We start from the raw sequence: 15,452 nt of genomic DNA on the forward strand, positions 1-15,452 counted from the left end.
TTTAATGTAAGCAGAATATGATGCTTATAATGGAGAGCAGTGACAGTGTGTGTGTGTGTGTGTGTGTGTGTGTGTGTGTGTGTGTGTGTGTGTGTCATGTCAGATCACACACACACACACACACACACACACACACTGCAGCTGTCTGGCAGAACAGGTTCAGGAAGAAAAGGTAAAAATAAAAGCAAGGCCTGTTTCCAGCCTGGAGCTCGTAAAATAAGATTTACAGCCTTCACGTGTCCTTTACAGGAATGAAGGGGTGGAGGTGGAGGTGGAGGAGGTGGTGGAGGTGGAGGAGGTGGTGTGGGGGGCTCAGGACAAAGAAGCAAAGCGCCTGCAGCCTGGTGCTGGACGGGGCGGTGGATGGACGTGGAGCCCGGCGAGGTTTAATCAGGCGCCAAAAAAAGGGAAGAACAAAAGAGGCAGCACGGGCGCTGAAGTGTCCGCTAGCTTCAGCAGCCAGGAGGAGCACTTGAACGCATCGTCACTTCCAGAGGCCAGACGGTGCGTTCAGGGGTCGTTCCACGTCAGGCCGTCGGCGTCGGTTTGGAGGGAGTCCATTTTGTTTTGGTTTGCGGCTGAAGGCGGCGCACAAAGAGCGAACGCTCAGAGCGCCGGAAACTTGGATACGAGAGTTTCAGGCCGGACGGGATCAGTGTCCGGATCAGAACTAAAGTTCTAATCTGGATCAGTCCGAGCAGACGGTAACCACGCGGTTACCAAACCAAGTAACCGTGATCTGTGATCCGATACGCCGACGCCAAACCACCAAAGTTTTTTAGGTCGTTGATACTTTTGACTTAAAGTAATTTTTAAAACCTCAGATAAAAATAAAAATGCAAAAACATTTCAACAAATCTCAAACTGTCTGATGGACCAAACGATCCGAGTCAGAACCTGAACCCGAGTCAGATCATGGTTCATGTTTCTAGTCAACACTAGAAAATATAATGTAACGATTATAAATAAGCACAAAACGGATTTTAATGTTTATTCGTGCAGAAATACAACAAAGAAAAATGAAAATAAGTTTTCAGTCGACAAACAAACTATAAATAATATAAAATATAACAACAGTCAGTCTGCAAAATGAAATCGATACAAGTAAAAGTTAAATGAATGAAACTATCAGGAGGTGAAGACAGAGTGGGAACCACACATGTAGAGTCACGATGTGATCACATGTATATCAATAAAATATCAATATTTCTTATAGTCGTCGTTCACAGCATTGATCTGTGATATATTAACGAATTAATGCGGAATTAAAGCAGGTTTTCAAAATAAGTGAAAGACATCAGTGAACGTTGAATAGACGTTGAATAGACGTTGAATAGACGTTGAATAAACGTTGAATAGAGGTTGAATAGAGGTTGAATAGACGTTGAATAGACGTTGAATAGACGTTGAATAATGAGTCTTGCTGTTGTCGTCGTGCCGAGCGTTGAATAGTCCGTCTGTGTTAACGCGCCTCCAACATGGCCGCCAGACGCCGCAAAGACGTCTTTGTCTGTGCACCGACCAATCAGACGGCTTCTTTAGTTTGACCCTCAGTTTATATTTATTACAGCTGGCAGATATAATCTGTAACTTTTTAATCAGGTGTGAGTGAGTCGACATAACAACAGTCCGTCCTCCCTGACGACTCTTTGGCGAACACTCCCCCAGAACACGGCGTCTGTCTGGGCAGCACGAACCGGGTCAGTCCCTCCGTTTACTGATGGAGGCGATGAATCTACAGCATCGGTCTAACAAACGGGTCGAGTCTTTGGCAACTTACATGAAAGTAAATTGATCAATTTCTACGTATAAAAGTTGACGTGACGCGGTCAGTCCTCGCTGACGACTCTTCGGCGAATAATTTTTAGATCTACACAGGAAACCAGGAAGAAACCCGCCAAAATAAAATCACAGATGTCGACGTGTACATGAATAATGATTTAAGTTCTGGTTACAGTACACTGCACGCCGGATTCAAACTCTCGTCAGGAACGAAACCCTAAAAACTTTACGGATGTTTGTTATCATGAACCCTAAATTAGCTCGTTAGGAGCCTGTGGTGGATAAATGCATGTGAAGGACGGTAACGTGGTGTGTGTGGAGGTGTGTGTGTGTAAAGGTGTGTGTGGAGGTGTGTGTGAAGGTTTCATAGCTCAGACCTGATGTGGCAACACTAATCCATCAGAGCAGAGTTGCTCCATCACTAACGATATATTCAGATGTTAGTGTGTGTGTGTGTGTGTGTGTGTGTGTGTGTGTAAACATCACCACATGCACAGACATGTGAGAGAACGCGGCTGCACTCTCACGCATGCATGCACACATTTGCGCACTCGAATGCAAAGCGCAGCTGACGCGCAGAGCTTCCTCCGCCGCCCGCCGTCACGGCCGGAGAGGAGCTCAGGACAGGCGGTGACATCACAGCAGTGTCGACCAATCACGCGCTGATATGAGCAGGATTTCGTCCAGCAAAGGAAAAACACATCAGAACACAAAAGAGGTCACAAAGAGACGAGGCGAGTTCAAATAATCTGAACTCATCGTGTGAGACCTGAAAGATAATCCCAGATTTGAGATTTCTGCTGTGAAGCCTGAAGACGGATGTGGTCTCTGCTGGTCTTTGTGAGGACTCTGAGACCTGTAAAGACAAATCAAGTCTGTCCTCCAGTATCTGGACCAACAAACCACAAAAAAGTCTCATGTCAGAGCTATTTCAGGTATTTAACCAGTTGGGCCGGACTCTGAGACCAACAGGGAATAACGTTATAACGTGGACACCGCTGGGTTCAGAGGCCCGAGAACAGAGCCCTGAGGAGCTCCACGTTAGTTTATCCCCATCCATTAAACTGGATTCAAACCAGCTTCACACCGTGTCCAACCGGGTTTTTCCAGCTCGTCGTGATCCGTGATGAAAACAGTCCTGGGGTCTGACGGACCTGAAAACATCACAGCGTTTCTTTAAAGTCAGCCATCAGACCATGTGGTCGGTCCGGGGAGGCTCCTGGTTCTGTTCACAGCTGTCGTTCAGTCAGGAGCGCCTCGGACCTCCGGGCTCTGCCCGTCACGTCTCCTCCTGTTTCCCAGGGAAGAGATTTATTCTCAGGCTTCACACCGAGACATGCAGGGAGGAGCAGAGGCGATTTACGACCTGCTGTTTGCTCCGAGGTCGACCGACGGAGGATATTTAAAGGCAGATACCAGAACCAGAGTTTGGAGCAGGAAAGAGACGATAGCCGATCTGTCAGCAGAAAATCTCTGCTCAGGGTCATTATCAAATCAAATCAAATCAAATCAGATCAGATTTTATTTGTACAGCCCAAAGTCAAAGTACATTTTCCTCTGAGGCTTTACAATCTGTACAGGGAGTGACACCCTCTGTCCTTAGACCCTCGGTTCGAGTGAGGAAAAACTTGCCCACAAAAACCTTTAACAGGGAAAAAAGGTGGAAGAAACCTCAGGAAGAGCCACAGAGGAGGGATCCCTCTCCCAGGACGGACAGACGTGCAATGGATGTCAGTGTACAGAACAAATCAACACAAACATATTGTACAATTACAATGACTGATAAAATGACAATGAATTACAATGACTGATAAAATGACAATGAATTACAATGACTGATAAAATGACAATGAATTATAATGAATGATAAAATGACAATGAATTACAATACTGCTAAAATGATTACAGTAGCAGATAAGATATGGTAGTAATAATGCACAGTAGTAATATGTGTAGTGGACGTCATGCAGGACCACAGCAGCAGCCACGATCCACGAGAACCTGCTGGACGACAGAGACAGAAACTCCAGGGAAGAAGTTTAGTTAGTGACATGATTAATGAGAAAGGGGAATGTGACTGCATCTTCAACCAATACCGTGCCTGACTCGGCATAACCTGAAAGAGAGAGATGAATCCTCCTGCAGTCTAATCCTATGGGCATAACTAAGGATGACCGTGACGCCAGCACTAACTATAAGCTCTATCAAAGAGGAAAGTCTTCAGTCTACTCTTAAAGGTGTTGACCGTGTCTGCCTCCCGAACCCAGAAAGGTAGTTTGTTCCACGAAGCGTAGCCTGATAGCTGAAAGCTCTGGCTCCCAATCTACTTTTGGAAACTATAGGAACCACAAGGAACCACAAGGAACCACAAGGAACCACAAGGAACCCAGCGTCCTGAGAGCGCAGTGTTCTAGAGGGGTAGTAAGGTATTATGAGCTCTTTTAGATAAGATGGTGCCTGACCATGAAGAGCTTTGTAAGTAAGGAGAAGAATTTAAATTCTATTCTAGATTTAATAGGTAGCCAATGCAAGGAAGCCAGAATGGGAGAGATGTGATCTCTGATCTTGGTTCCTGTCAGAACACGTGCAGCAGCATTCTGAATTAACTGCAAAGTCCTCAGAGACTTATTGGAGCAGCCTGATAACAAAGAGTTACAATAGTCCAGCCTTGAAGTAACAAATGCGTGGACTAGTTTTTCTGCATCCGCCTGAGAGACAATGCGTCTGATTTTAGTGATGTTACGTAAGTGGAAGAATGCAGTCCTCGAAATTTGTTTTATGTGGATTATCGTGAATCTGATGGTTAATTATAAGGAAGCGTTGTTCAACCATAAAATGTTAAACAAGGCGGTTATTAACCGTGAAGACCCCACGTTGAAGCTCTGGAGGTCATGTTAACTTTAAACTTCGATACTCGACACTTCTTCTTCTGGAGTAAAACAGGTTTATATTTGACTTTATAGCAGCTCATCATATTTCAATGTTTACTCTCAAACCTCTTGAATCTGCTCGTCTTTCCTTTTCCAAACACACCTGTTGGCCCCGCCTCTTCCATCGTCCTCTTTTTGGCACAGATATTTTCTTTGTTTATTGGTGGGCGTGAGTTTAAACAGCTGCTATCAGAGCCGAGGTGTTCAGATAACGAGCTGATCGATCTGATGAATCAGTCCCACCTGGATATCGCGGGCCTTTTTTGAAATAGTTGTGGCCTAAAATTCCTGATGTTGCATGAGGTTTTCCAAAAAATTGTGGTGAAAGTTGCGGTGCTTTTTACAATTTTGTTGCGGGAAGAAGTGAAAGTTGCGATAAGCTGCGATTCCACAATCGCGCCGGGGGCGGGAAGCGGCGAGGTCCGGGTGGGCAGGCACTTCGCCCCCGAGCCTTTCCAAGCTGACCCAGACTCGGTTGCGGCACACCGCCGCGGAGGAAATGTGCCCAACGGGGGCCAGCCAGCGCCAGGGAGAGGTCCCACGAGGGGATCCTCCCGCACCGTGCGGCCGTCCCTGACCCGCTGAGTTCAATCCCCCGGGCAGACTGCGCGGAAGTTGCGGAAATTGGTTAAAATTGCAACACCGGCCTGAATTCACAGGGATTCACTGAAGTTGCAAATCGCAACATTGCGTATTCCTGGAGGGTCTGATGAATGAGTCGACCTGTAGTGAGTTAGTTCGTTAGTGTTGATGGTGTTTATTAGCTGTCGTCGTTTGTTTTCGGGCGTGGCTGTGCTCATGAAGGATTGGAGAGAACTCTGATGAATGAATGAGGCCTGCTGGTTTGTTCTGCACGGTGACGCGTGAACACAATCACTGAGATAATGAGGCCGCGGCTCCGACACGCTCAGGTCAAAGGTCAGTCTGCTCTGTGAATCTGAACATGTCGGAAAGTAGGCGACGCTTTCACTGCGACGTCTGACAAACAAAGACCAAAGAGGAGGACGAGGGAGACAAAGAGGAGGAGGTCAGGGAGAAAAGCTGAACTGGTTTTGTTAGTGCAAGTTATTAAATTAACTCCCGTCAAGATCTGCAGCCACGAGGAGACTCAACAAAGACCTGAACCTGCTGGAGTCCACCCACTGGTTGATGGACGACATTTCAGTTTAATGCAGTTTAACACGTGTCGCTCCGTCCTGTGATGGCAGCATTGCACAGATCAGATGTGTTTACCGGCCCTGAACTTCTTCTCGCTGTGAAGCGTCTGACAGAAATACAACAGAAGAAGAAGAAGAAGAGTAGTTCAGGTCACCTGATGGCTGAAGACTTGCAGACGAGACTCTCGTTATCTTATCAGCTTTTTATGAGTTTATGATGCAGCGAGCTGAATCGAGACGAGATCCGTAAATATTATTATAAGCTGATTAGAGCTTGAATATTAAACGTGCGACTAGTCTGGAGGGTAAGTTTGCTCAGATCATATTCGGGTTGCGTAATCCTCTGGGTGTAAACGTGGGAAGATCTCTGTGTGAACGGCTCGTGTTGACTCTGTCGTTGGACAGATCTCAGCGGGACGACAGACGCTTTAATAATCTTTTGTCTGTTGTCGGTTCGCCGTCGGTGCTGGAACATGAAGCGACGCACCAGTCAGGTCGATCTGCAGCGATGTGTGCTCGTGATTAAAGCCTCAGAGCGACGACACAGACTGCTGCCAACACGAGTTATGTCACCACAGCTGATCTGAGAGCAGCTGCTTTTATTCTTTGAATAAAGATCTGAAGTGAAATAATCGATGATTGACGAAGCTCTTAATAACAGGATGAAGATGAGGAGACGATCAGAGTAACAAAGTAATAAAGTTTGACCCAATGACACACACTCAGTTTCATCTCCATGTTAACAGTCATTAAGCTCATAACGAGGCTCTCTGCTGTGATTAATGGCCTCAGATCACAGATCAGATACAGACACAGAGACGAGGTTTGTTCTTGACATGAAGACGACAAAGATGCTCGTCACAAGTCTGAACTCTCACAGCTCTGACGAGGCTGCCTACACACTTCAGGGTCAGTAAACACACGAACATGTAAACGTGTTTTAATTTATGTTGCAGAAAATACAAAGAAACAAGGAATTACTCATTAAGAAAAAGATGGTTAATGGTGCAACAAATATTCAAATATCTCCTTAACACGTGAAATCATAATTTATAATCGTGCAGAATAAAAAGAAGGTTCAACTTGGTATCTAACTCGTCAGACTGTCCGCCCTGAATATATTCGTCCAATCACAAACCCTGTAGTCATGAACAATGTAATGGTTTGTTAAAAGAACAAATCCTCAAACTGTCTGTACAAATGCTGCTGTTCAGTGTCCAGAAACTTAAAGAACAACTTAAAGAAGAATCGACTTTAAAGACGTTTTATGGAGTCGTGACTGAAGTTTGGACTGATGACTTTCATGAATTAAACTTGTCGATGGTTCGGCGACGTTCAGTCGATTCTGACTTGTGTCTCCGAGGAGAAACAGGAAGTGTCACATTAACACGCCGCCTTGCCGCTCAGCTGTCTAAACCAGAACCAGCTGTGGTCCAATCAGACAGGTAAATCCTGCTGACAGCTCCGATCCCACCACAGTGAGGGCTGGGGACATTTCACAATAAACGTCTGAGTGCTTTTATTGTGAAGAACATGCAGGAAGTGATGAATGAAACAAGACAAGAAAGAAGTTTTAAAGTCAACATAAAAAAATCTCTTCTGTTTGACTTTTAGGGTTCGTTACACAACTTATGTAACAACTTAAAATAACTAAACTACAAACTATTTAACCTGAACCTTATTAAACATTATTAAACATTACTGGACCTTATTAAACATTACTGAACATTATTAAACATTATTAAACATTACTGAACATTATTAAACATTACTGAACCTTATTAAACATTACTGAACCTTATTAAACATTATTAAACATTACTGAACATTATTAAACATTACTGAACATTATTAAACATTACTGAACCTTATTAAACATTATTAAACATTACTGAACATTATTAAACATTACTGAACATTATTAAACATTACTGAACCTTATTAAACATTATTAAACATTACTGAACATTATTAAACATTACTGAACATTATTAAACATTACTGAACCTTATTAAACATTATTAAACATTACTGAACATTATTAAACATTACTGAACATTATTAAACATTATTAAACATTACTGAACATTATTAAACATTACTGAACATTATTAAACATTACTGAACATTATTAAACATTATTAAACATTACTGAACATTATTAAACATTATTAAACATTATTAAACATTACTGAACATTATTAAACATTACTGAACATTATTAAACATTACTGAACATTATTAAACATTATTGAACATTACTGAACATTATTAAACATTACTGAACATTATTAAACATTACTGAACATTATTAAACATTATTAAACATTATTAAACATTACTGAACATTATTAAACATTACTGAACATTATTAAACATTACTGAACATTATTAAACATTATTGAACATTACTGAACATTATTAAACATTATTAAACATTATTAAACATTACTGAACATTATTAAACATTACTGAACATTATTAAACATTACTGAACATTATTAAACATTATTGAACATTACTGAACATTATTAAACATTATTAAACATTATTAAACATTACTGAACATTATTAAACATTACTGAACATTATTAAACATTACTGAACATTATTAAACATTACTGAACATAATTAAACATTATGGAACATTATTAAACATTATTGAACATTATTAAACATTATTGAACAGTATTAAACATTATTGAACAGTATTAAACATCACTGGACATTTACAAACTGGTACAAACAAACTCAATACTTCAGAATAAAAGTATTTTCATTATCAGTGGGGCACTGATTTGTCCCACGGACCTGAGATTGAGGATCCCGGCTGTAGAGACATGGCTGTGAACAGTGTCTGCTGTCTGAACTGGATCCTGTAACTAGACTCTGTGGCATCTGATCACTTACATGACTCACAGACCTGTGGTTACCACGACAACAGGCGTGTCATTACTCACATATTTGTGTAGTGTTTCTGAAGCTCTGGTTCACGACTTAACACGTGTCTGACTGATGCAGTGAGAGGCCCTGACATGCGGACCGTGGTGGATATGAGTGATCTGTAGTCCAGCACCGGACTGAGCTGGTCTCTGCTGCAACACGCATGAAGTCAGTCAGCCCAGCTCGACATCGGCGTCCTCTTCGCTCTCTTCTCCTCTGCCATTATGTCCGTAGAGGCTGCCCGCTCGCCCAGCTCCTGTTCTGGCACGACACCGGCTCTGTGTGGTCCCCGGTACTCTGCACTCACAGGCGTATACAAACATCTCTCAGCCTGATTTTAAGACTGGACGATCACCTGATGACATGGAGAACACCTGAACAGGTTCTGGCCTCTGGATCTGGTCTATGTGAACCTCCAGACGACAACAACAACAACAACATGTGAATCCACCGGCTGAGGATTAGCAGTGTGGACGTTGGCATCACCATCTGCACAGAGACATGAAGTCACGCCGTCTGTCCGTCAAAGTGGGTCATCCTGCGCGGCTGCAGGTCACATGGTGCGCACACACATTCATCCAGTCTGCAGCGTGAAGAGGAGAGCAGCGACCATCGGTCACTCAAAGACCTGAAGCACTGCAGCCTGCGCTGACTCCGCCGTGTCCGCTTCATCGTCCGGGTTTTATTTTTTGGTTTTAACAAAACTTTGTTACAGTTGACTTTTGTGAATCAGCAGTTAGAGCCACAGCTCTTATGAAAGTTGATCTTTATTGAAATTATTATGGAATCGGTCACAGAACAAGTCTGTGAATGCAACACATGCTAAGAGAGAGAGCGATGATGATGATGATGATGATGATGATGATGATGATGATGATGATGGCGGTCTCTGTCTCTGTCCCTGTCCCCCCTGCAGACCAGCTGAAGTCCGTCATGGAGCAGGTTCTGGACTTTGCCGTGCGCGAGCTGACGAAGATCGTGGAGGCTTCGTTTGACGACCTCCTGCTGGAGATCACCAAGATGGAGAGAGAGCAGCATGTCCTGGAGGAGAGGCTGGACAAGAGCTCTGACAGAGGGGGAGGGGGAGGGGGAGACAAGGGGAGAGGAGGGGGAGACAAGGGGAGAGGAGGAGGAGCCGGGGGGAGGAGGAGAGGCTCTGAGAACGACTCGGTGTCACCGAGCGGCTCCGAGGACGCCCGCGAGGAGGTCGCCGAGGTCACTGTGGCCAAGGAGACGGCGGAGAGAGACGGTGAGCAGAGACGATGATGCTGTTAGCTCCTCTGTTAGCTCCTCTGTTAGCTCCTCTGTTAGCTCCTCTGTTAGCTGTGACTAGCAGCAGCTGTCTCTCTGTGGTCTCAGTCTTTGTTGTCGTTTTCAGTCTGCATTGTGATTTCACTTCCTCTTCCTCTGAGCTCGTTAAGCTTGTTAAGCTCGTTAAGCTCGTTAAACTCATTTGTTTAAAATCACGTTTTCCTCAAATGTCCAAAGTTCTAAAATTATTAATTCTATTTTTTTCTCTCCTTCACCTCCTTAATTATCCTCTTTTCCTTCTTTACCTCCTCTCCTATCCTCCTCCTCTCCTCTCTTCTCATCCTCCTCTCTCCTCCTCTCCTCTCTTCTCCTCCTCTCCTCTCTTCTCATCCTCCTCTCTCCTCCTCTCCTCCCCTCCCTCTCCTCTCCTCTCCTCCTCAGACCCGGAGCGTCCCCCTGTCCTCTCTGTCTCTCAGGACTGGGTCCCGATCCTGGACAAGGTGTTTGGTCAGAAGTGGTGCAGTGACGTCTGGCAGATCAAGGAGATTGAGGGGGGAGGTGGTGATTTGGTCGGGGTCAGGTGAGGCGGAGCCCAGCAGGTGCAGCCTGTCCCCCCTCCACCTCTGACCCTGGAGCCGTCCCCCTCGTCCCCCCAGCAGGATCCCCGCTGGACTCCTCTGGAGGACATGGAGGTGTTTTCACCTGATGAAGAAGCTGCAGACAGTCAGAGGAGCACCACCTCACCTGGACCTCCACCTGGACCCTCACCTGGAGTCCCTGGACCTGGACCACCCCTCAGTCCCACAGGTGAACCACAACAACATCCATCTTCAGAAATCAAAAATGTAAAATATATATATATATATATATATATATATATATATATATATATATTTTTTTTTTTTTTTTATATTCATAATGTTTTCACCTGTGTGTGTGGTGTGTGTGTGTGTGTGTGTGTTGTGGACTCTCTCCGCCCTCTGTTGGACTCTTTGTTTATTTCAACATCCAAAAATCACAAACAAACTTTTATTTGAAACTATTTCTGTCGGTTCTAAGTCTGACCGGACCGGACTTACTTTTACAGAGTACTTCCTCAGTGTGTATCAGTACTTTTAACCGAGTACTTCCTCGGTGTGTATCAGTACTTTTACAGAGTACTTCCTCAGTGTGTACTTTACCGAGTACTTTCCTCTTTTCCTCTCGCAGGTCGCCACTCGTCCGCCTCGATGCTTCATCGCTCTTGACTCTTCCGTCTCAGCTGCGTGACGATGATGAAGAAGACGCCGCTGGCGCTGCCAACGCCAACGAATCGCTGGTCACTCTGGCGACCGATGGCGCCAACGACCGCCAAGATGGCGTCGAGCCCCCCGGCCGGACCTGTCCGTCACCCTGGACGACCAGGGAGGAGGGGAAGAGAGGAGGAAGAAGAGGAGAGGGGGGAACAAAGGGAGGAAGGTGAGGGAGGAGAAACGATGACACGACATTTGTAATTTCTAAAACGATGAAACATGATCAGCTGATTGTGACTTCCTGTGTGTCTGCAGAAGAAGCGGCGGCGGGTGTGGTCGGAGTGCGAGGAGTGCGGGCGGAGGTTCAGTCGGATGTCGCTCCTGAAAGCTCACCGTCAGACTCACGACGCCGAAAACGCCGCCACAGACACGTCGTCCCCGCCGCCTCCGCCTGCCAGTACCACCAGGCGCTGCGCTGTTCAGATGCGGGAAGAGGTTCTCCTCGGCGACCCGCCTCCAAGCCCAATCCGGACCCAGCACTGAACCGGACCTGAACCCGGCACGATGGAGCCGGTCACCTGGGCGGAACTGGAAACAAGAAAGGGATCAACAGAGTTCAGGTCCGACCATCAGAAGGGAAGATCCACAGACCAGAACCAGAGACCAGAACCAGAACCCTTAAAAGGACACATCCGGATCTGATTTGGACCTGAAGAAACCAAACAAACGGTACGCAGGCGAGACCGCTCAGACTCTTAGACAAATATGTTCTCGGTTCCTCAGTCAAACTCTCGGTTCAGCGTCAGGACGGCGGTCGACAAACAATGATCAGTTAATCGTTAAATGATTGACAGGCGGGCGGCGAGCACAATGTGAGGAAAGAGGAAGCTGAAAAAAATCTGCTGCCACCAATCAGACGGGCTTTTCCAGCAAAGTGTGTGTGTGTGTGTGTGATCATGAGTTTAAAGAGAGTTCCTCTTCTGTCATCTGTGTTTCCCCGTGTGTGTGTGTGTGTGTGTGTGTGTGTGTGTGTGTGTGGACTCTCTCCTGCCCTCTGTTGGACTCTTTGTTTTATTTCAACATCCAAAAATCACAAAACAACTTTTATTTTGAAACTATTCTGTCGGTTCTAACGCTGACCGGACCGGACTTACTTTTACCGAGTACTTCCTCGGTGTGTATCAGTACTTTTACCGAGTACTTCCTCAGTGTGTACTTTTACCGAGTACTTCCTCTTCCTGTCGCAGGGCGCCACTCGTCCGCCTCGATGCTTCATCGTCTCTTGACTCTTCCGTCTCAGCTGCTGGACGATGATGAAGAAGACGCCGCTGGCGCTGCCAACGCCAACGAATCGCTGGTCACTCTGGCGACCGATGGCGCCAACGACCGCCAAGATGGCGTCGAGCCCCCCGGCCGGACCTGTCCGTCACCCTGGACGACCAGGGAGGAGGGGGAAGAGGAGGAGGAAGAAGAGGAGGAGGGGGAGGACAAAGGGAGGAAGGTGAGGGAGGAGAAACGATGACACGATATTTGTAATTTCTAAAACGATGAAACATGCATCAGCTGATTGTGACTTCCTGTGTGTCTGCAGAAGAAGCGGCGGCGGGTGTGGTCGGAGTGCGAGGAGTGCGGGCGGAGGTTCAGTCGGATGTCGCTCCTGAAAGCTCACCGTCAGACTCACGACGCCGAAAACGCCGCCACAGACACGTCGTCCCCGCCGCCTCCGCCTGCCAGTACCACCACGGCGCTGCGCTGTTCAGAGTGCGGGAAGAGGTTCTCCTCAGCGACCCGCCTCCAGAGCCACATCCGGACCCAGCACTGAACCGGACCTGAACCCGGCACGATGGAGCCGGTCACCTGGGCGGAACTGGAAACAGAAAAGGGATCAACAGAGTTCAGGTCCGGACCATCAGAAGGGAAGATCCACAGACCAGAACCAGAGACCAGAACCAGAACCCATTAAAAGGACACATCCGGATCTGATTTGGACCTGAAGAAACCAAACAAACGGTACGCAGGCGAGACCGGCTGCAGACTCTTAGACAAATATGCTTTTACTTTGAAATGGAACAGGAAGTTGACTCAATCTGGCTCATTTCACTTCCTGTCGACTAACGAGTTTTATAATTAAACGTCTCGTCAAAATATTTAAATATCGATAAATTGATCGACCCCCTCGTCATCGTCACACGTCCAATCAGAGCCTCTCTGGAGGGTCCGTTATCATCCGAGGGACCAGCTGGAGTCTGGTTCTGGTTCTGGTTGCAGGTCGGATCCATGAAGAATCTAATTGAATCTCTGGCTGATGTTCAAGGAACGGAAACTTAAAGGTCGTCTCCATCAGCGTCTTTGTGGCAGGGTCCGACACGAACACGTGAGGCCCGGAGTGTTCAAACGGTTCACGAATCTAACTTAACGTTTAGAGTTAATTAAAGTTCAGTAATTCAAATGTTTGATGGATCTGATGAGGGATTCAAAGGAGCGGAGGACTTAACGAGGAGGAGGCCTCAGATCAGACCAAGGGAAAGAACCTCCTCCTCCTCCTCCTCCTGTAAAATATGTAGACTCCTCCTCGTCGACAGGAAGCCGGCTGCTACAGGTGAGTTTCTGTCGGCAGATGAATTTTTTTTTTTGTTTTTTTGCAATAAGCTCGTCACACCTCGTGGGCCGGGTCGCCTCGTGGGCCGGGTCGCCTCGTGGGCCGGGTCGCCTGGTTTCCTGTCTCCTGGTTTTCGTCGTTCTTCTTCGTGGATGTGCAGCGTGGTCGCTCACAGAAGTGACCTTTGATTTTTCTACCTGTTTGTTTTCAAAGTGCTCTTCAGCGTTTCTTTTTTCTTTTTTTTTTTGGGGGGGATTCTCGTCAGCTGCGTCTTTGTCGTCGTGTTTTTTTTGGACGATCTTTGAGGATTCGCGGCTCAAACAGGAAACAGACTTCATGAGCGGCGCCGATTGTTTGGACTCGTCGAATGTGAATCTCAGCGGTTTTTATCCTTTTTTACGTTGTACAGTTTTTACTTTTCAGACAGAACTGATGATGAAGAAACGAGAGAACAGAGAGAGAGGAAGGTTTTTAAATCTGTGACTCCTTTCCTTCCTTCATCCCTGCTCGTTCCTCGGTCCAGTTCGGTTCAGTAACCTCATGTCGACACAGATACCTCCTGACCAAACACGTGTTTGTTTCTGCAGCTTTGACTCAGTTCTCTTTTCTTTGCTTCAGTTCATCTGATCCGTATGGAAGCTCGTTACTGCCAAGAAAGAAAAATATAAACTGATGAAAACAAAGTTACAGGATTTTTGTTCTGTAACTAAATGAATTAAAATGTGAGAATCATGAGATACAAAGATTCTTAACCTCTCACCTGTTTTCATCTTTCATAGATGTGTCTGATATTATTAGAAAATATTGTTGAGTCCAAACTTTGGTTAGTTTTGTCCAAAAAAACAAAAAAGTTTTTAAAGTTACAAAACTTAAAGTTTGAAAATAAAAACAAACATTCAACGTTGAATCAGCGACTTAAAGAAAATAGTTCACATTTAGCATCTCATAATTTTGAGACAGACCTCGTAAACGACACAAAGTTTAAATCGAATCGTTGGATCTTTGCGTGGGCAGAAACGAGCTTCCGTCAGGTTTGAATATTTAATCAAATGTGTGATCAGCTGATGTTTAAAATCATGAAGATTTGAAAGACGTTCATCAGAGATCTTTAAAAGTTTGGACTTATTCTTTTTAATATTCGAGATATGGAAGAGGACGCCGTTTGTTTTGTTTTGTCTGAACTGCAGGACCAATCAGAAGCTCCGTTGAAGTGTAGCTAACAAATGAGGTTAAACAGGTTCCTGAACGCCTCGCGCTCATGGCATGTGGCTCAGTACTCGATTTAAATATTTGTCTGACCGGACCCAGCATGAATTCAGTTATTAACATAGAAATACTAAGTCATGATCTTCTCACATCCAGTCAGTCAGAGTTTGAACCAGTTTATTCCATTATCACACGGTAATCTAAAATTCAAGTTTAACAGACGTCAGATAAAAACGAACGTGCGTCACATCGTGTGTCCGTTAACGATCAAAACACTCAACCCGTTTTTATATGAATCATTCCTACCGCTTCATCCGTCTCTGTATGACTCTGTACGACTCTGTAGTACTCT

At 45.4% G+C, this 15,452-nt stretch overlaps 1 protein-coding gene across 1 annotated transcript in view; it reads left to right on the forward strand.

Moving 5' to 3' along the window:
* LOC113744965 (uncharacterized) overlaps positions 1 to 11,373 on the forward strand; it is an 18,127-nt gene extending 6,754 nt beyond the window's left edge. Inside the window, exons 2-4 of the mRNA XM_027276312.1 lie at positions 9,729 to 10,061; positions 10,505 to 10,870; positions 11,273 to 11,373. Of these exons, the coding sequence (XP_027132113.1) occupies positions 9,729 to 10,061; positions 10,505 to 10,647 (476 nt within the window). The 3' untranslated portion in view covers positions 10,648 to 10,870; positions 11,273 to 11,373. The remainder of the gene's footprint in view (positions 1 to 9,728; positions 10,062 to 10,504; positions 10,871 to 11,272) is intronic.
* The last annotated feature ends 4,079 nt before the right edge of the window (positions 11,374 to 15,452 follow it).

The sequence above is a fragment of the Larimichthys crocea genome, unplaced genomic scaffold (assembly GCF_000972845.2).
Source record: "Larimichthys crocea isolate SSNF unplaced genomic scaffold, L_crocea_2.0 scaffold33, whole genome shotgun sequence".
In the NCBI taxonomy this organism is placed as follows: domain Eukaryota; kingdom Metazoa; phylum Chordata; class Actinopteri; family Sciaenidae; genus Larimichthys; species Larimichthys crocea.